This window comes from Marasmius oreades, chromosome 8 (genome assembly GCF_018924745.1).
Source record: "Marasmius oreades isolate 03SP1 chromosome 8, whole genome shotgun sequence".
NCBI lineage: Eukaryota > Fungi > Basidiomycota > Agaricomycetes > Agaricales > Marasmiaceae > Marasmius > Marasmius oreades.
In genome coordinates, this window is record NC_057330.1 from 2345938 (window position 1) to 2368011 (window position 22074).

General features: G+C 45.3%; 2 protein-coding genes across 2 annotated transcripts; one reads left to right on the top strand and one right to left on the bottom strand.

Moving 5' to 3' along the window:
- Positions 1–9330: 9330 nt before the first annotated feature.
- E1B28_012698 (uncharacterized protein) lies at positions 9331–11650 on the bottom strand (the record flags this gene model as incomplete). Its single annotated transcript, XM_043157833.1, has 9 exons — positions 9331–9654; positions 9717–10280; positions 10327–10551; positions 10607–10681; positions 10732–10896; positions 10963–11061; positions 11120–11281; positions 11335–11476; positions 11532–11650. The coding sequence occupies 9 exons, from the start codon at positions 11648–11650 to the stop codon at positions 9331–9333; spliced, it is 1875 nt and encodes a 624-aa protein (XP_043005201.1).
- A 1352-nt stretch (positions 11651–13002) lies between these two features.
- E1B28_012699 (uncharacterized protein) lies at positions 13003–13416 on the top strand (the record flags this gene model as incomplete). The annotated part of the gene is made up of 1 exon (XM_043157834.1): positions 13003–13416. The coding sequence occupies one exon, from the start codon at positions 13003–13005 to the stop codon at positions 13414–13416; it is 414 nt and encodes a 137-aa protein (XP_043005202.1).
- Between the last annotated feature and the right edge of the window lie 8658 nt (positions 13417–22074).

The following is a 22074-nucleotide window of genomic DNA, read 5'->3' on the forward strand; positions in this document are numbered from 1 at the left end:
AGTCCAATGCCAAAGGACAAGTCTTTAAAATGACTGATGAGGATGGCAATGTACGCCTCTTCAGACTGGCAGAACAAGAACTCAGCGAGTCTGAGGAAAATGTGTCGCACAATGATAGTGATGATAGTGATGAAAAAATATGGGCCCGATATGATGATGGGTCCCCCGATTCTGATAACAAATCCGAAAAATCGGGACATTCACCGGATTCATATGGTGGGTCCCAATATTCATCTGAAAATGAAGCGGATGAACGTACAGGTTTTATGTACAATGATCCGAATGATGCTGACTCAGAAAATGATGACTATTCTAATGTAATCCCGGGTGAACGTTTTGCGGGAGCCTGGGAGCATAATTCGGATAGCGAGTCTCAATATCAGTCTTGTGTCTCGGAAAATGATGAGACTCACCTAACTCTTGATTTTGGTGAATACTTTCGATCAATTAACGTGAAAGATGGCAGTAGTCCTATAGCTACTGTTAAGCCAATTCCAACACGCTCCCCAAACGTCGGAAAACGCCCAAAGCGTACAACAGCTGATAAACGCTGCCTGGCTGCATGGATTGAGTTGAACGGTGTTAAAGCGTTTACTCTATTCGATAGTGGTAGTACCGCTGATGTTATTAGCCCTGACTTTACACGGGCAGCTAAAATCAAAATATTCCGACTGGAGAATCCTGTTACTTTCCAGCTCGGTACCAAAGGGAGTAGATCCCGTGTCACCTATGGTTGTGTGACGAAATATTCGTTTTTGTCAGCCCAGAATTCCATAAAAGACAGGGACTACTTTGACATAGCGAATGTTGATCGCTTATGATGCTGTGGTAGGCACTGTATTCATGCGCCGCCACGGAATAGTGCTGGACTTCAAGGACAACACTGTAAAAATAAATAATTCAGTAGTTCCTACTCTTACTGAGGGGGAGGAATCGGCTGAATTGATTCGTCGAGCATCAAAACGTGCTCAGTCGGACAATATTCACCTCAATGACAACAAAGAAATTGAGGTGAAGTCTAGACCGAAAAAACCAGGTGTTGAATTGTCAAAATTAAAAGACAAACTCACCAAGAACAATCCAAATAAGACAGCCAGAGAGAAATGACTATATGAAGGTCATTCTCAGACATCTAAAATAGCAGAACCTTCATGGACTAAAGCCACTGTAGAATCTGCTATTGATTATGAAGATCAAACTCAAAAACAAACATTAAACTGCCACTTACCAATTTTATTAAGTCCTAATGATAATCTCGATGCTGATGACCTATACTCAATGATTGATAGCGCCGTTTCCCAACGAGATCCTATTCCTATAGACGAGTTAGTCCAAGAATTCAAACGGACTCAATTTCGAGACCGAAATTTTGAGAAACCAAAAACCAGACTGGTTCTCGAACAACTCAACTCTATAGACGAAAATGAAGTTGAGTCATCGACCAAACTCACTGCGGCGGATATTCCGAGACTCCATCAGCAGTGGTTAGACATGTATGCTAATATCATGAATGGTGTACCTGAGTATCTGCCCCCATTACGGGATGTCAACCATACAATACCAGTAATTGACCCAAATAAACGGTATCGACATTACATGCCTCGGTGTCCAGACTCCCTATGTGGATTACTTTCTGAAAAAATTTATCGTTATATTCGTGCTGGCTGGTGGGAACCTAAACCAGTCGCGCAGGCAGCTCCGATGTTGTGCATTCCGAAGACAGATGGTAAATTACGCACCACTGTCGATTGCCGTGAACGTAATGACAACACTATAAAAGACGTAACACCCTTACCTGATCAAGACCGGGTTAGGATGCAAGTCGCTGGAGCGAAATACCGCTCTAAAATCGACCTTTCTGATGCTTATGAACAGGTTCGGATCGTAGATGAGGATGTCGAAAAATCTGCATTCTCGACACCCTATGGAACCTTTGTGAGTTGGGTCATGCAACAAGGCGATACCAACGCACCGTCCACGTTCCAGAGGCTTATGAACCACATATTCCGAGAGTATATTGGCGTCTTTATGCACGTATACCTTGACGACATCTTTGTATTCAGTGATTCCATTGAGGAACATGAAAGACACCTTGGGTTAGTCTTCGAGAAACTCAAGGAACAACACCTTTACCTAAAGGCCAGTAAGGTCGAACTCTACGCCGACGTACTGGACTGCTTAGGCCACCGGATTGATGACCATGGTCTACACACTGATTCTGATAAAGCCGAACGGATCTGCAACTGGCGAACACCTAGAAATTATAACGATGTCCAAAAGTTTCTAGGCCTTGTGAATTACTTACAGCACTTTTTACCTGATGTATCCGCTTGGACTACGCCAATGTCCGAAATGTCAAAGAACAATCAACCGTTCTTCTGGAGACCTATTCATGACATCTGTTTTCAACATATAAAGGATTTATGCTGTCAGCTGCCGGTATTGAAGCCAATTGACCCGAATAGCGATGAACCAGTATGGGTCATCTGCAATGCCTCAGTATGGGTCATCTGCAATGCCTCAGTATCAGGAGTAGGTGCAGTTTACGGCCAGGGACCTACCTGGCAAATGTGCCAACCTGCCGGATTTATGTCCAAGAAATTCACGGACACCCAACGTAATTACCGAGTATTTGAGACTGAAACACTCGCAATACTCGAGGCCCTATTAAAATGGGAAGATAAGTTAATAGGATATAAAAACAAAATCCACGTGGTCACTGACCATCAAGCCCTCGAGTTTTTCAAGACTCAGAAACGATTATCCAGCCGTCAAATGCGCTGGATGGAATACCTATCACGCTTTGACTTTGACATCACATATGTCAAAGGTGTTACTAATAAAGTTGCCGACATTCTGTCTCGATATTATGAGTCAGATACACACGGTGAAAAACATGCACCCAACGACTATGTTAGTGCAGATATATGCCTTGATAAGCTCTGTGAAGACCTACCAATTGGTCGGAAGGAAGAAGTTACTGAAATGTTGGAACAATTTAAGGCTTCCCGTGAAGTCCGTGATTCACAGGAGCCCCGGGACCTCGAGGCTGAAGAACTTGAGAAAGCCCGTGAACCCAATCTACCAGAATACAGTGTTCCAGCCAAAATAAATCCTACTATTATGGATTCACGCGCCAAAGGTCCGAATTTGCGAACGGACTTTGACGCTGATCCGTCCTTCATGGACGAGTTAAAATCCTATTACAAATTAGACCCGATATTCAAGAAGATATTAAAAAAACCTACTGATCATCCGAAATTCCGAGTAAACAAGGACTCAGGATTAATCTGGACCGCCAATTTGGCCGGCGAACATGTTTTGTGTGTACCTAAACACCCATCAAACAACCAAAAGTCTCTATGCACTCTTATACTCGAGACTGGACATAACATTGTTGGCCATTTCGGACCCCAATGTACTGCCGATTACATATGGCGGTGGTACTGGTGGCCGGGAATTTACTCAATGACGGAGAAATTTTGCCGGTCTTGTGAACCTTGTAACCACTCTAAGACAAGCAACCAGGCACCGGCAGGGAAACTACACCCACTGCCGATTCCCACTCGCCCATGGCAATCTATCGGAATGGACTTCATTGGCCCCTTCCCAGAAATCAAAGGTTATAATTACCTATGGGTAGTGATATGTCGTCTCACTGGCATGGTACACCTTATTCCATGCCACACGAGCAACACAGCTACTGATCTTTCGCTTAAATACATACAAGAGATTGTACGATTGCACGGCTTACCATCGTCAATCGTCTCTGACCATGACCCCAAATTCACCTCTATTTGGTGGAAGGAAATTCACCGGATCCTCGGTGCACGGTTATTGATGTCCACATCGTTCCACCCGCAGACGGATGGGGCGACTGAACGAGCAAATCGCTCAGTCACACAGATCTTTCGCTCTTCGGTACGCCCAGACCAACACGACTGGTTTGTTAAGGCCCCAATTGTTGAATTTGCTATAAATTCTAGTATTAGTAATTCGACTGGGTATGCACCATTCGAACTTAACTATGGGTACATACCCTCAATGTTATTCGACGTGCGTCCCGAGACAAACTTGCTCCCTGGAATTCGTGCATACGGGATCCAGGCTATGCAAAATTTATTTGATGCACATGATGCTATTATTGAGTCGCGTGTATTCCAAACTCATAATGCAAATAAATGGCGTACCTCTGATCCGAAATTGAAGGAGGGTGACCGTGTATACCTCTCTACCAAGAATTTACGGCTGCCTCGTGGTAGAGCATCTAAACTATTACCTAAATTTGTGGGTCCATACACTATTTTGGCAGCTATCCCTGATAGTTCAACATATCAGTTGGACCTACCCCAGGAATTGCATGGAAACCGACTTCATGACAGGTTCCATGTCAGTCTCTTGAAACCTCATCATCCAAACGATGATTATTTGTTCCCGAATCGCTCCAAAGTTGAGCCTTACGACTTTGGTGCACCCGACGACGTCGAGGAGTTTGTGGACTCAATAAAGAAACATAAATGGGAAAAGAATAAGTGTTTATTCGAAGTTCACTGGAGCCTAGGGGACATTACCTGGGAACCATACTCCACTGTGTCTAAATTGAAGGCCCTTGATGAGTACTACCTGTTGTATGGTGTGTCTCGTTGGCAGGATCTGCCCCGTGGAACTTGTGGGAATAAGGTTTAACTGTTGTACCCTATATACAGTTACACCCAATAGGCTACACCGTCGTCTAGCGGCCGTCACAATAACTGGCGAACCTTCTAGACCATTAATCCATATATAAAAATTACACCCTAACAGTGGTGGACTACGTCCGAAGTCCTCTAAGCTAATCTACCTACTCTACCGTTCCAATTCATACGTTACAACATGAACGACTCACCTTCCACTCGAAGCAACATTGACGCCTCGGTTGGAAACTTGGGTCAAGGTACGAGTACCATACCCTCGTCTTTTGAGGGGGAGGACCGTACTAAAAAATTCAATGCACCTACAGAAAACAAATGGGTTGCCCATGCTCACCTTGGAACCATCACCCACGAACACGGTGATGGATCCAAATGTTCCAACCACTTCCAGCATCTATGCCTCGATGCCGGACTCCGAACCCCATCCTATATCAAGGCATACGAAGACCTATCTGCTCACTTCCAACGCCCCCTTCAGAGTACCATCGATGCACTTAACGCACGCATCGCAGAGCTTGAGAAGGAACTTAACGATAGCAGCAGACGCCCGGGAAACATTAAATCCGTTGGCATGAAGCGCAAAACCACTGACTCACAGGATCGTATGGACATTGACCAGGCTCCGCCTCCTGCTAAACGAGTTACACCTACACCACGCACAAACTCATCCCACTTTTCCACTGTTGTCCCCCTCATTGGCTTCGACACCATCGACATTAAGGCCCGACCTGACCCCTACGTGGACCTTACGCTGATCGAGCACTCGAATTTTCTACTGGGTTTCCCGCTACATCTTGCCACCGTACACTGGAACCTACGTAATGGTGCCCTTGATGCAACACCCGATATTATCGAACACCACAAACGCAATACCGTCCCCAACGTGATCTTTGTCACTGGTAATGCAAGTGGCGCTCAAATTTTCCCCATGACATCAGATGAATTGTCCCAGCTTGTCAACGAATCTCAAACACCTGGTAACTGGTTCACCACACTCCGACTTTGCTATATCCGGAGTCTAGCGGAGCTCCTTAATTATATTCACTCCAAATCTCCACAGAGTGTCGCGTCTCTCGCTGGCGTCGCTCTTAACTGTCTATCTGTGCCCATTCATCCTAACTGGACCCAATTTTCGGTCTACATCAAACCAATTCAGTTCTATCGGCCTGATGATAGTCCAGAATTGTGGACACAAACACCGACCGAGGTCCCCGCTGTAGGCTCTGACCCTAATGCCAACGCGTCCGATCAGGAATTTGCACAAGGTGCTTTCGTACACTATTCTCATACGAGACACTATGGTATCCTTATGAGCGACTCAGGCTTTGTATACCTGCCCAGTGTCACTGCATATCGTTTCCACTTAGCCTTGTCACCACCTAAAGTGGGCAGTGATCGAGATACAAATGAAACTGTATCCCGGTATCGCCTACTCATTGTCACTTTGGTTGCTAACATTGGTCTATATCGTGACATAATCGCCAAGAACCATCTGACAGTCGCCCCTAACCATAACATTGTGCGTTGCACTAAAACTGATGTTCGGGACCTGGTAACTCTTGCCGCCCTTCTCGCCAGGTGTGGTATTACCCCTGTTGAGATTGACTCCTATGTGTTTTGGGCAATGAAATATTGCCTCGATATCTGGCATTTGACTTACTTTCAAGAGAAGCTTCGCCGAAAATATGCATACATATTCATTTTGGCACAACATCGCCTCATGTTCTTCCCAATTCCGATGCCATCAACAGCCACGTATATTCTTCCTCCTCATTGGAAGCTTGATCATATCCGAGAATACCGCCGCCGATGTGCTGTACTTCGCAAGGTCAAGGACTCATCGGACTCTTTATTTCTGAACGATTACACCATGCCCATCATTCGTCAAGACACCAACCCTGGCCCGGATTCCACTATTACTGGTGTTGCTGCTATGTCCATTGACGGTGCACCTGTTCAGCCTTCGGACCAGTCCACTCAAGGGTCTAATTAGATCCGGACAAACGGTTCAGCCTTCGGACCAGTCCACTCAAGGGTCTAATTAGATCCGGACAAACGGTTCATTGATTGCTAAGGGTTGGGTCAAGACTTGAACCAGTCGACTCTGTCACCGCGTTGGCTAGACAAACGGTTCAATGGGTCTCATTACAAGTCCTTGACTTCTGCACGTAAATCATTTTATGACTTCCTCTATCTTCCTTATGAATTCTCCGCTATGCTCCGTTCTTGTGGGGGAGGATGTAACACGCCATTTTCTATTTTAGTATATTCTCACGCACACCTGACTGCCACATAGTAGCTATATAATCCTCCTCTCGTCGTTTCCTTTCTTTTTCTTAACCTTACTCTTACCTAGCCTTATAGCCTTGTCGTAGACAGCCCAGGAGCAATTATAAAGCCCTGTCTAGTTCACGTCTGAGGCCTTAGGCAGTAAGAGACCCCTTACAATAAAACAACGGTGCCTGTACCGATTCCGACCTTCAGTGCCGTACCTTGTATTGGTGAAGCCAGTTGACCGTAACGTATTAGGAATGTGCCAAGTTGGTGCTTGAGATGGTGCTGAGGTTTTCGGCCCTTCAACTGGAACAATGGGTTCGGAGCGAGAAGCTTGACAAGAGTGTCGAACATATCACGGCTGGCTCTGTAATCAAAAATCAAAGTGAGATAAGAAAAAAGTATAACTAGTACGATACCGGAAAACAGAGTGGAACTGGCGGTCAGGAAGTTGCAGCAAGCACTCAAAAAAGTCTTTTTACTTTGGAAACTGGAAATATGGACCCCTTCTACCATCACCACGAAGTCTACATGCCATCTCCAACCATCTTGCACCAAGTGCCCGTAACAAAACTGCCACTTCTTCGTTGTCCTCCAAGTCCTCCACATCTTCGTCAGATTCCTCTTCAAGGATATCGGCCGCCACAAGAAGATGTTGTGCATCCGTGAGAAGAGCATTCACGCGTTGAGTTATGGTCACAGTTGGCATGAGATAGCAGAAAAAGAAGTTGGATATAAAGGAACAGGTGTTGATGAAGCTAGAGGGAAATTGAATGGGGGAAAAGTTCAGAAATCATAGAGAACATATGATAAAATAGGCATACCAAATTTTGGTCCTTATGAGTGACAGCTGCACTGTGAGGCTGGACGTCGAACGAGACGGCGGGGACGATGTGGGCAGAAAAAGACTGGGCGCTTACAGGCCAGGGTGCCCGATCAAACTGACGATGGGGCGGAGTTTGAATTACATGGTTTGCAACGTTTGAAAATTTAGAATTGAACAGCCCTATTCTCCTTACAAACCGAAAGAGATATGAGAAGAAATCCCTATCTACAGCCTCTGTCCAAAGCACTTGGAGAGGCTTGGAGAATTGGGATGATCTCCGCGCCGAAGGGGCTATGGAGACTGGGGGTTTAGTGGGTAACGGGTAGTACTGATGAAGGGTTCTTCGGATCCCGGAGGTATCTATCTGAGCCCCACACGAAAGCACTGAAAAAAGGTGTATGTGGTAACGCGTTCCTCCAGGTGGCTACAATATCCCATATAACATGTGTGAGGTCTCTGTCCTCGCCCCTCATGCATAAGATGAAGGTCCTGGCTGTGTCGGTTCTGTTCAACCAGTTGACACAAATATTCACGAGCCTGGGGTCTCCGATTCCCCTGGAATCTGGAGAGCTTCGTGAATGTGTCGACCGACATCCACCCCGAAACGCTCCACAAAAAAAAAAAAAAAAAAAAAAAAAAAAAACAAAACGGTTCCAAACGACACAACGTGAGATTTTCGGGAGACTCGTACAGTGTCGGACAGGACACGCGTTCACAGGCGAGTACCGGAAACGATTCCACAAAGATAAGAGTGTTGACTGCCAGTGTGGCGTACCATTACAAACTAGGGAACATATCATCAGGGAATGCGAACTATACGAAGGCCACCGCGATGCCCTACACGAAGTATTGCGAGATATCTCACTTGCAGAAATTCTGAGCACGAAAAAGGAATTCACAGTCTAACAAAGTTCCTCGAGGAATTAGGAGCTTTCACATTCTCGGGAAAGCCCAGACAGGACGAAGAAACACCGATACTAGAAGAAGTCGAGTGGGGAGATGAAGAAGACATGGTATGGGATGACGGCGGTTAACGTCGAACTGCCACAACTATCCCCCACAAAAAGATATGGACGTACGGTTATGGATATATGGTTTATGGTTTGAGATATGGTTTATGAAATTCAAGCACCTCGGTGCGAAGAGATAGCAGATGCCCTGAACGAAAGGCACGAAACACGACAAAAGAGCACTTAGAACAGAAAACCTCCACACACAAGCTACACAAAACATTGACAGTGCCATAACAGGCACCATCCAGAACTCGAACAGAAGTCAACTGGCGCAGAATGTGCCTGTGCGTCTTAGTACTAGACTACTTGTATCACGGTAAACTATAGAAACAAAAAAAAAGTGATATTGATGACCGATGGTGCATGCCGCTAAATGTGAGTTTTGTGAGTTTTGGAGAGTTTCGTGGCTCATGAGTGTTTGGAGTCAAGTACAGTAGGTTACAACAAGCTATCAGTAATAATAAGATCCGGTCGCCCGACGCTTCACAGCACTGTTCACACAAATAGCTGTAACATTGGGATCACGCTACATGGATAGGCTAAAGACTCTCGCTTGAAAGTTTTTCCAGGCATCTTGAAGAGAGACATCATCCCACATATCCTCCCTCTCGTAGGCACATTGAAGTTGAGGATCGCGACGATAAGGGTCATTATCACCCAACCTACTAGAATCGAATGATTCTACCTCTCCAATCGTACCGATGGTGGGACAGTAGCCAATGGCATAGTCATCTTGGTGAGGTAAACGTTTACTAAACAACCTCCATGGTAGTCTTCGAACGAGGCCATTTCGTGTTCGTGAAAGGGTCATTTTTACCGAGTCCTTGAATCGCGTTATCCTTGGCGGCAACTAGTGATTCGCAAGCATTGAGTACTTCACTGAAACAGACGGTGTAATAAGAATTTGCCTACTTTGGCTTCTTCTCTCGAATCTGAGAATACTATTGCCGCCTGTTGCTCAGGACCTGTAGGAGAAGTCGATAAGCGGCTTGAAGATGCCCAGGAGGTCGGACTTTGAGAGTTGCTACGCTGTGTCATGTAATCGGGCTGAGCAGTCGCAGAGTGCCTTCCTGGCACGTCCTTGTGAGAAACCTGAATGGATGTCCACATCGTTTCTGCATATGGAATGGACAAAACGGGCAACCCGGCCGTGGTCAACCGGAGACATCTCTCGTCGACATGGTCTCCGGACCCAGATTGTCCAGTCGGGCCGTATACTTTGGAGTCTCTGGACATTCCTGTTGACACGGAAACATCCCCAGACGGCTCGCGTTGGCGTGACATCCAAACAAACCGACTGGCCACCTCAGCAGCAGCTGGGCGCAGTTCAAATTCTTCCCTCCAACAACTCTCCACAACCGCCCACAGCCAATCTGGACAATCGGATGGTTGACCCGGTCTCGACCCCTTCAGAACCTCTGTCATAACTTGAATATCCATCTTCTTCTCAAAGAACGGTGCATTGCCTGTGAGAAGCTGTACGTGCATCAGACCAAGTAGGAGTCTCTTGAATAAAACATACCTCAAAAATTGTACAGCCGAGTGCATAGATATCCCTCGCAGTCCGGCTAGGTACGCCGATATGACTTGGGTTCATCAACTTGGGTGCAAGCCATGGTACAGAACCATGAACCACCACTTGGCTCATGCTCAAATGAACCTGCCCCTCTAAGGATTCATTTTCGATCGTAGCGAGCCCGAAGTCGGCAAGGCAGCATTCCCCATCATCAGATACGAGGATATTCAACTGACATCGAGAAAAGGTTCAAAGCGAAGATTGTTACGATGGGTGAATCACGTACACCTTTGATGTCGCTGTGTACGATAGGCGGATGGTGTTCGTGAAGGTACCGTATACCCTCACTTATTTCAGACATCTGAGTATAAAGATTCATTGACAGATTTGAATAGAGTACAATTGACGTACCATCTTGATTTTCTCATCCAAAGTACTCCTGTAAACCAAAGAGTACGTCACGGCATCACCATTCGCCATCCATGGAGAAACAATGCAGTAGCTAGGCCGGAAAAATTCTTCGGTTTCCAAGAAATTGAAGTATATTTGGGTGTCTAGGTTGCCGCCAGAGGAGAACTTCGTTACTGAATTGCTGGACAAAGTAAGTAAACAACCCAGGACGGGAAACGATGGGTAACAGACCTTCAGAAGCTTTTTCTCATTATACGTAGCAGTAAACACTCGTAACACCTTGAGACAGACTGCTGTTTGCGTGTCTTCCATGTGTCCCTTCCATATATCCTGAAACAGGGAATTGTCTGAGTCTCGGTTCAGGCGTGACCCTCAAATCGATCCTCACAGCAAAACCTCCACCAGATACTGGATGTGACCCTTCTTTGGCAACCTTGGAAAGCCACATTGATGTAGGAAGTGTACCATGTCGCTTGTTGAGATGTAATAGGCATTGGATGCAGGTTTTTCGCAGGTAGGGATCTTGACGGCTGCTTTCTTCATCCAGATGCTGGTCAAGTCGACCTTGAGCTCTCTGCTAGATCAAAGACACAAGGAACGCACAAATTGAAGCATGTCCATTACAGATGGTGCATCTTCCGCGCAAAACGAGTTGGCAACCTTTTCTGCTGCATGACCCTGCCCGGCGAGATGTACTAACAACTGATTCGGGTTTCCAAGAATCAGGTTTGAGTTCTGTGGCCAGCTTTGTGTTCACTGATCAGCCTCTTTGAATACGATGAATAATGAAGGCTACTCACAATGACCCTTCCCCTTCAAGATCCCGCTTACTCAAGCCTGCTCTGGTTGTTGTAACCGATCGCTTCTGTATACTGCTCTCTCGCCCTAGCGAGACATTTTGTTCGCAGACAACCTGCATGAAAGTCCTGCCTACCAGCTCTCTATTGTTGGTCCTATATGTAAAGATGGGGTGGGAAATTGGATGAGAACAGATGGCTTCGCACACCGCCATGTGGCAGGTAACATTAGATGGATTTGTGCCAATTATAACACGCTCGTGGTGAGGTCTGTGTTCATATTCACGAGTGGTGAAATTGTAGAATCAAGTGTTGAAGAGTGAATCAGTGAGGATACAAGATGGAAGAAAATTGAATCCGTACGAGCTGCTTGTATATGTCACGTGGAACAAAAAATCTTGTCTCTCTCGTCTCTCAACGAGTCAAATTGCCATCTGGTCCAGTATAGGATATTCTCTTTGAAGTACCCAAGCACACCAAGATATCATGGAATGAAAGGCAAAGAACGCAAAGCGCACATGTCTGGTGCGTAAATGTACTCCCCGACAGACGAGAAACCTGGTGGGATGAGGTAGATCAGGGTTATGGCGACCTTTGCAAACTTGACTCCAGGTCATTTGGACTGGACGAGTTCCTGGAAGTGCTTGATAGGAAGTAAACGATAACGTCAGATATTCACACTAGTGAACATATTCTGTGTCGGCGTCAATGTATGCCAGGCGGTAGACTCAGCTACTCACTGAAGCCATTGCTGAAGGCCTACTCAAGACTCAAGAGTATACAGTCCTCTCGACATTTCTGGCTTGTAGACGTCTCCGTGGATGTAAAGAACGCTGCTCTGGAGAACCTGACTATGGTCTTCAAATAATAATACGAGCGGGCTTACTATTGTTATGCACTACCGCCGTTACAAGAAATGATACATGAGGACAGGAGATCATGACTCGGATTCAACTCGGAACTGTAAACTATTGTCTTGATATGGAGAGCTCTGATTCTTCCCCACCACTTCCTCCGAGATAGTTCCAAAACGAATCCAATTCCCAAATGTAGATACCCCCGTACCCTTCGATGTCAAATACGAGCAGCCCATCTTTCAATCATGGCAGTGCTCTCCCGAAGTCGCTCAAGTAAATGCTGTTGGAGGACTACATGCTGTTGAGAATATCCGTAGCACCAGTAGCACGGGCCAGGCCTATGGCCTACACACCCCTATTTCTCTTACCTTATATACAGCATGTCGTTTCAGGGGCCACCTCAGTCATCGTTATATACGCTGAGGTGAGCCCCACATTTCACTATCTTTTCAGTTTACTTACTTTATACTATTTAGCTCTTTTCGTAACAGGTATTACAATACACTAGTCGTCGTTATATACGCTGAGCTCTTTTCGTAACAGATTATGAGACCTGCCTTGTGAATAGCCAACAACAATACTCAGCAAACCCCCAACCCCGAATCCTGAACCCCGAAATGTCAATGAATGCCCTCGCCATACCTAACTTTACAGAAGAGAAACGACTCGATGGCCGGAAGAACTGGCCAGCATTCAAACAAGAAGTTTTGCTTCAAGTCAGAGCAAAAGGCCTCCTTGGATACCTACATAACGACATCCAACGACCAATGCCCAGACCCAGTACTTCCCCCGTCATTGTCGTCACTGACACAGATACACAATCAGCCCCCGAGAACGCACTAGGCCAACAACAACCTGTTATCACACCTTTATGGAGCATGAAACCTTCACCTGAGGAATGGGATGCGAGAGATCGATATGTTGCATCAGGTATTATATTAAACACACTCGATCCAGTCGGAGTAGGGATTGACGAACATCGGGACGCATGGTTCATATTAGTGTTGTGCGGGCTTGGGCTCAGGCCCTAGGCCAGCCCGAGCCAAGCCGAGCCTGGGATAAGGCTTTGAAGGGCTCAAGGCTCAGGCTTGCAGTTTGGAAAGCCCAAGCCTTGGGCCTGAGCCCGGGCTTCTAATATGTAATCAATGTACATCTTTTTTGGGACTGGCAGGTTACCAAAATGGTCCATTACACCGAAGTATTAATGGCCAGCTCTGAATTTAATATAAATAATTCACATGACCGTAAATTTGCCGTAAATATATGCTGGCTGCTGGCCCCCACTGTTGCCGATTACTTCCAAATGGCTTTCTTTGCCAAATTCTGACACTAAGTTCAACAGACACAAAGGAAGGTGGCTCTGGGTTCATAGAATGTACTAAAAATTTGATATTTTTACAGCCATACTTCTTTTAAAATTTTGTACAGTAAGCCTGGGCCCAGGCCCAAGCCGTGGGCTTAGTGCCCAGAGCTTGGGCTCAGGGCTCGGGCTTGAGAATTTACAGGCCCAAGCCCTCTCAAGCCAAGCCCAAGCCTGGGCTTCAGGCCAAGCCCGAGCCCACACATCACTAGTTCATATGGCAAGAACTTGAGAGAAACGACTACACACCAAGAGAATGGACGATACGGAAAGCTTTGAGGACCATATCAAGACCATGCGCAAGCTCTGGAAGGATGCCTGAGATGTCGGAGCAGCCATTACTGACACACAATTTTGGTCTATTATTCTCGACTCATTCCCAGAGAATTGGGACGATGTCACTACAAACGTTAGTGGGACCTCTAGTACTGATGCCATCAACCATCTCGAAGCCGTTTGGGTCAAACGAGACGAACACTGCCATGAACGCCACAATGACACAGCTAAGGTCAAGGCCCTCACAATGTTAGCATCCACTGTGAAATCTCCTATGAATAAACCAGTGTGTGACATATGCCATAGGAAAGGTCACATGAAATCTAGATGCTGGGCTAAAGGGGGAGGCTTGGAGGGACAAGCCCCACCAGGGTGGAAATTTCCGAAAGGGCTAGACCCAAAGGAGCCGACGAGCACCACAGCAGCAGCCACTAGCTCAAACCCAATTTCGCGCTGAAAATCAGATTTAGCCTTAATATGCACATTTTTTTAATCATTTTATTAACATTTGAGTTATAAAATAAGGGAATGTAGGACTAGGGTGAGCCCGAACTACTAGTCAAAGCACAAGCCTCTACATGAGACTTTAGCAGTATGAAAAGTACAGAATCGGAAAGACGAGAGACTTCGTGAGGTTTCGAAAACGGTAGAAACTTCAAGAAGCAGCCTCTTAAAAACCTTCATATTTTGAATAGAAGGCCTCGTCTCACTTACGGAATGCTTGGGGCAAACATAGGGAATTTATTGAACACTTTACTTTGACTTGACGAAGTATTGTTGGACAACTCGGACTTAAAGGAAATAACGAAGGATATATTGGACAAAGGACCTACATGTGGACTTAGGATAGAAATATCCGATGCCCATGAAGTCATAGGAAAAGGAAAGGATTACAACGTTCCAAAATAAAGGAAATATAGACTTTGTGAGGTTGACGTGACAGTTGTTACTGGGGACAGGAACACAGGAAATATGTCATGGACGGTGACTGGTTCTTTTCCTTATTTAGAGGACATCAGGACGATGGTGACATAGGAGATATGTTTCCAAGGATATGTGGGCAACTCAGAGACCTCGGGAAGTCTAGGCTCTGTCAGCATAACATGGATACAGACAGGGGACTCTTGGCTTATTATTTTATTCATGGTTTCTGGCATAATCTCTGGCATTATACCCGATTAGGCGAGTTTCTGTTCGACTGAAAGGGATTTTATTATTATTCTCAAGTTTACTATATATCTCGGATTTTTATTATTTTATTTAGAAAAGTGTATATAAGGAGGGAGGGTAGCAGGAAATTTCCCCCAGCAGCCTACGAGCGGAGACGCAGTTCACCTACTAGTGCTAGCTCAAGGATTTTACCTTTGCCCCTCACTTCATCAAAGTTTGGTGTTCTGTGTTTTGTTTGGATTGATTTGGACCTATTGCAATTTGGATTTGATTGGATTGTTATTGGAATTGAACTTGGATTTTGAAGTCAATTTGGACTTATATTGAATTGGAATTGCATTTGGACTTGATTGGAAATTTGAACTTGAACTTGAACTTGAACTTCATGAAGTCTTGAGAAAAGCTTTGTTGAATCCTTATTGTTGTAATATTGAATTAGTGTTTTGTCTTGTCATTTGATAAGAAGGAATAAAACCTTGATTGAACCTTAAAAACTGAATATCCCTATATTCTCTCTTTCTTAGTGCCTCTTAGTGCAAACTAAAGCCTTAGAATACTGACCTCCACCCCATACTCTAAGAACACTCTTTTGGTGTGGTTGGTTTGTGCACTTCGTGCTTGAGGTGTGTTTTCCAGTCCCCATTAGTAGGGCGTTCCAAGTGTTATTACCGATATCGCAGATATACTCTACTAGTACCTAAATAAACGCATTTTTAACATTTTTATATATAATATAATCAAAATGGGAACATAATATGAGGATTAGAGCAAGCCCAAGCTGCTAGTCAAAGCATGGGTCTATTTGCGGGTTATCCGAAGTACAGAAAGTACGAAACACCCTATAGATGAGAGTCTTCGACGTTCTGAAACCTGTAGGAACTGATGAAGCAGCCTTTAAAAACCTTCGTTCATTTGGATAGGCCTCGTCTCACTCGCAATTACCTGTAGCAAACATGGGGACACTTGATTTTACTATCAATTTATTGATTTCTTCGATATTGGTTGAAAAGACGGAAACAACTCTTAGAAGTACATCTGGAAGTAACAATCGGACAGATGTAACTATCTAAAGTCCACTTCGGACTTAAGGAACAGAAACAATGCCGGTGGCTGTAACTTACAGCTGGAAACAAGAAAAGGGGCGGATGTCGACGATGTCCGGTCAGAAAGGACATTCTACCAGGAAAGAACCATAGGAACGATCCCTGGAATGTAGATCGAGCAGTTTTGGACTATTCCAGATCGGATAGAACAAGAGAGAACAAGGGAGCACATGGGGACTTGCCTTGGAAACAAAAAGGGGTCAGGATGTATCCACATGCAAATGTCAAAGATATCCGACTCGGAACAGGAATAAAGAAAATATGAGGAAAAGGAATATGGAATACTATATTCTGGACAGTTTTATATCTAATTGACATGTACTATACCTGATTAAGGGTACTTTGGTATCTCTGAAAGGGATTTCTCTATATTTTCGACTTTTTACCATATCTTCGACGTTTGATTATTATTTATTCGAAAAGGCGTATATAAGGGAGGATGGTAGCAGCAGTATTTTGCCCAGTAACCTACGACAGAAGCCTAAGTGCTTTCACTAGGGGACTCTGGCTCATACTTTGCCCCACTTCTTCAAAGTTGGTGTTTGTATTTGGAAAAGATTGGATTTGAACTTTGAATTTGAATTGAATTTGTTGCCACTTTGGTACTTGGAAACTTTGAACTTGTAGAGTCGCTTTGACTCGAATTTGAATTGAATTTGATAGTTCTATTTGAACTTAGAAAGAATTGAACACCTCCTCGAAGTAGTGAACTTCGTAGAAAGCCTTTGTCATTTTGACTTGTGAACACAGAATTTGAATTTGTTTTGAACCATATAAAGCCCCACCCTTGAAGTCTTATCTTAGAGTTCTCAGTGAACCTTGCTGAGAGCGTCCATTGATACCGACCTCCACAAATCAACTATGCTAATTGCTAGTGTTGGGTTTGGTTTTGCGCACTTCGTGCTTGCAGTGTGTTTTGCTGCACCTAGTAGTAGTTTTTTAGTGCCGTTACCGAGTACCCATACAACAGCCAATCACACCGACACCATGATATCTTCCCCAGCTCACATATACGCCCTTAATACCGATAGCAACTGTATGTTGCCGATTCCCCTTGTACGACTACCTCCTCCTGACACATACAATCCTAGCGATGACTTCACGCACCCTGCCTTTCTAGATGAAAGAACAGATGTCAGTCAGGAGGAGAAGGGGATAGGCATAGATTTACAACCGTTACTTGTAGACAAGACATTGTGCCACCTTTGTGTCTCTCACAATATACTAACGTCGCCAACAACGAAAACTCTCCTCGACTCTGGAGCATCCGATCACTGCTGGAGAAACAGAGGTGAATTTACGACATACCAAGAAATGAGTGGGAGGGGACAGACAGCACAGTCCGGACCATTAGGCAAGTTCCCATCCCTGCTACTGGGGAAGTACGCCTAAAGACTCAGAACTCTGGACTACAAGTCAAACTGCCCAACGTCAAACTCACCCCTACATTTACAAGTAACCTCTTATCCATGCCATCACTGGACCTCGAGGGATACCATGGAGAGTGGGGTAATGGCCAAATCACAATACATGCACTGGGGAATGAAGAAACTGTCTTGAGTGCTGAACTGCGGGGAAGGATGTATGAGGTGACAACCTCACCACAGACGTTAGCGAGTTACTCTCGCTCACTTGACAGGCCAGTCGGGATAATGACATGGCATAGACGATGGGTACACAATGGTACACAACGGATATTGCGACTGGCATCAAAATGGTTAGTCAATGGCCTGAATATTGTATCGAAAGAACAAGTGGGAATGTGTGAAGACTGCTTGTATGGAAAAGCGACAAGAAGACTGTTCAATGAAAAGGTGACTCATGAGACAGAAGTACTGGAAAGGATCCATATGGACCTATGGGGACCATCCCAAACGCAGAGCTTGGGAAAGAAATCATGGCTGCTCCTATGTACCGACGGGAGGTCATCATATTGCATTCCTTATTTTCTCGCTAACAAGGAAGCCACAACAATCCTTGATGCATTCCGACAGTATCAGACAATGGCCAAACAACAAACTGGGAAAATAATAAAGGTTATTCGAATCGACGGCGGTGGCAAGTTGGACAACCAACAGATGGAAAGTTACTGTCGAGAGGGAGGGATCCTAATTGAAAGGATAACACCATATTCATCAGCAGCAAATGGAATGGCAGAGAGGGCGAACAGGACAGTGATAGAAGGGACACGTACTATGTTAGAAGATGCCGGATTCCCTCCATTTCTATGGGCAGAAATGACATCCACCTTCTACTACATCAATAATTTCATGCCATCTGAACGATTCCCAGACGACGTACCAGCCCATCTATGGGCAGCCAAAAGACAAGATGTCTCTCACCTGAGACCAGTTGGATGTGACGCATGGGCAAAACTACCCTCCAGGCATAATGATGGTAAGTTGGGGAAACAAGCGGTTAAAGGAAAGATGTTGGGGTACTTAGGAAGGAGGGGATACTGTCTTTGGATACCAGAAACACGTTCCATTATGGAATCCTGAGATGTTCAGTTCGAGGAGGGCACGCCACACCGTACGTTACCTATCACCAAGGAACCGAATATCAAAGCTGTTGAGGATGATGCCGACGTAGACATCCCCATTAATCCAATTCCCAACACCGCCGCCAAAACTCAAGGGGAACAACCTGTAATTGAGGAACTACCTCCAGATATGCCATTAGATCAGGAGAAACAGCCCGCAGAAACCACTGGCATGGAAGAGGAAGCAGGAAGACCAAAACAAGGGGTGAAACAGTCAAGAGCTTTGATAGAGATGAACGAAACCTTAGCGAGGGAGAAACTCACAAAAGAGTTGAAAGTGGATTGGGCAACAAATACAAAACGCCCAACAGTCATACCAGACAGGACGCATGCAATGATAGTGAATAGCCCGTGGGCATTCGCTTCGACCAGCAGCGAACACTGGGTGCCAGGAAGTCATAAGGAGGCAATGAAGTGGCCTGATCTATGGGGACCGCCAGAACATGTGGAATACAATACATTAATGGAGAAAGAATGTTGGGAACTCACAGAGTTGCCACCTGGGACAAAGTTAGTTGGCGGACGGTGGACATATGCGATTAAATGGAACGCAAAGGGGGAGGTAGTGAAGCAAAAAGCCAGATGGGTTGCACAAGGATTCACTCAAATATTCGGCATGGATTACAACAAAACCTACAGTGCCATAGTACGAATGGAGTCCGTTCGAATGACAATAGCACTGTGTGTTGCAATGGGACTCAAACTGTTCCAAATTGACTTTAAGGGAGCTTACTTTAATAGCCCTATAGAACATGACGTTTACATGCGACAACCTGAAGGTTTTGAGGTATCTGGCAAAGAACACCTTGTCTGCAAACTCAAGAAAGCATTGTACAGAACGAAACAGGGAGCACATGAATGGTCTAAAACACTTTCAAATTCATACAATGAACTCAATTACTATCAATCGCGCGCAGACCCGTGCATCAGAGTCCAGAATGCCAATGGCGAATACACCATCACGAACACGTACACTGACGACATATTTGGTGGTTCCAAAACTGCAGACGGTCAGGATTGAGCGAAGAAAGAACTGGGTGAAAAGTACGAAGCGAGTGATGCTAGCGGAGGTATCCTATTAGGTGTAGCGGTTGAACAACATGAAGATGGCAGAATATCACTCACACAGAAGACGTACCTGGAAAGGATGTTATGACACTTCAACCTTTGGGAGCGGAAACCCCGTGTCACTCCATTGCCTTCAGGCCTACTTCTCACCAAAGCTGAAAACCCCCTCCCAGAGGACGAGTGAAGGTTCATGTCGGACAAACTGTATCAAGAACTTCTAGGCTTGATCCAATGGGCACAAATCTGTACTCGCCCGGATCTATCATTCGCAGTGAACGTATTGGCAAGGTTTCAAGGCAACCCAGGAAGAACTCATTGGAATACGTTAGTACATGTGGCAGAGTACCTGAGAGGGACGCTAGGATACAGGATTCACTACCAACCGGAACAGGACTTAACACCCATCGCATGGGTAGACACTGACTGGGGTGGATGTAAGGACACTAGGAAGTCGACATCTGGATTGGTTTTCTTTATGGCTGGAGCACCAGTTGCGTGGGGTTCAAAGCATCAAGCCTCCGTGGCATTGTCAACTGTAGAAGCGGAATATATTGTGTTAGCAAGGGCGAGCCAGCAGGCAGTGTGGATGAAATCATGGATGTCAGAAGTAGGAATCAAAGTGGACAAACCGATAAGACTACATGGCGACAACAAGGGCTCTCAAAGTCTAACGGAGAATTCAAAACATCACAGACTGGTCAAACATATCGACATGAGGCATCACCATATCAGAGAGAAGGTTGCCAGACGGCAGATCGAAGTCGTGGACGTAGCCACAGGAGAAAATGTTGCCGATATTTTTTACGAAAGCCCTCAGAGGTCCCCAACACAGAAAGTTTGTATCTATTCTACTGGATGCTAGGGAGTGTTGAGAATATCCATAGCACCAGTAGCATGAGCCAGGCCTATGGCCTACACACCCCTATTTCTCTTACCTTATATACAGCATGTCGTTTCAGGGGCCACCTCAGTCGTCGTTATATACGCTGAGGTGAGCCCCACATTTCACTATCTTTTCAGTTTACTTACTTTATACTATTTAGCTCTTTTCGTAACAGGTATTACAATACACTAGTCGTCGTTATATACGCTGAGCTCTTTTCGTAACACATGCAACCTTCAAGTTACTTATAAATGGCAGTGACTGTTTTAGAAAGCCTAAAATGTTGCTAAAAGGAACTTGGCCCGACCTTTTTGGAACAGCAAGGCTTGCAATTTACCCACACCAGCGCCTGGTATCCTAATATCGCTTGGCGGGACCAGCATCAAATGAGGATTCTGAAGCTGATCGTAATGTTCAGGTTTCATTAGTCCATGAATGTTACCTCTCAATCAAGGTATCCCAGACAATAGAAAACTATCCTGGGTTTGTCCAGATTGACAGGGTTTCGAGGCTGCAGAGGAAGAGCATTCATAGCATACTAATTACTTGAAAGATGGCTGAGCCATATGAATTTCCGACTTGGAAAAGGTGGAACTAGACCGACTCTCAGGGCCAAGTGACATTTCATGCGATACTGCCCAAGTCAAGCTTCTCCTGAGATGATTGAAGTTTACGATGGCAAGGGAGATTCGAGAAAAAAAGCTGTGAAAAGCTGTCAGTCGCCATGAGGAGAGGAGATTGTGTCATCGAAGAATTGCCTCCTCAATGCCAGGAATGCCAGGCTCAAACGTGGCAGCGTACACCTGCGAATTGATCAAGATATCCTTTGTGCCTTGGGATATATTGTATTGTGATCAAGTCAACACCTGTACACATAACCAAGGCATAGAAATACGCAGGAGGCAAAGATCACAGATAACCCTCAAAGTTCACTCAATCTTATCTAATGGCAGGCGACCATTTCCCAGCGCAGCATCGTCCCAACGAGACTGCACTCGAGATCCTCTCCGAGCATACTTGGCTCCAAGGTTCTTTCCTTGCAGCTGTCACCTATGGTATTCAGTTCGTCCTCTACATGATGGCGAGCTACCTGCTCTGGTGCACCGTAATCAGGATAAATCGCACAAGAATATCTTTCTCATCCTGTATATCTGGCAAGTGTGCATTAACATGGTGGCAGGATGTAATTGCATTATACACTGCTGTGAATGTGGACATAGGAGTACAAGGAGTTAGGTAACACGAAAGAGCCCAAGTGACCCAAGCAAGACACAAGAATATGACACA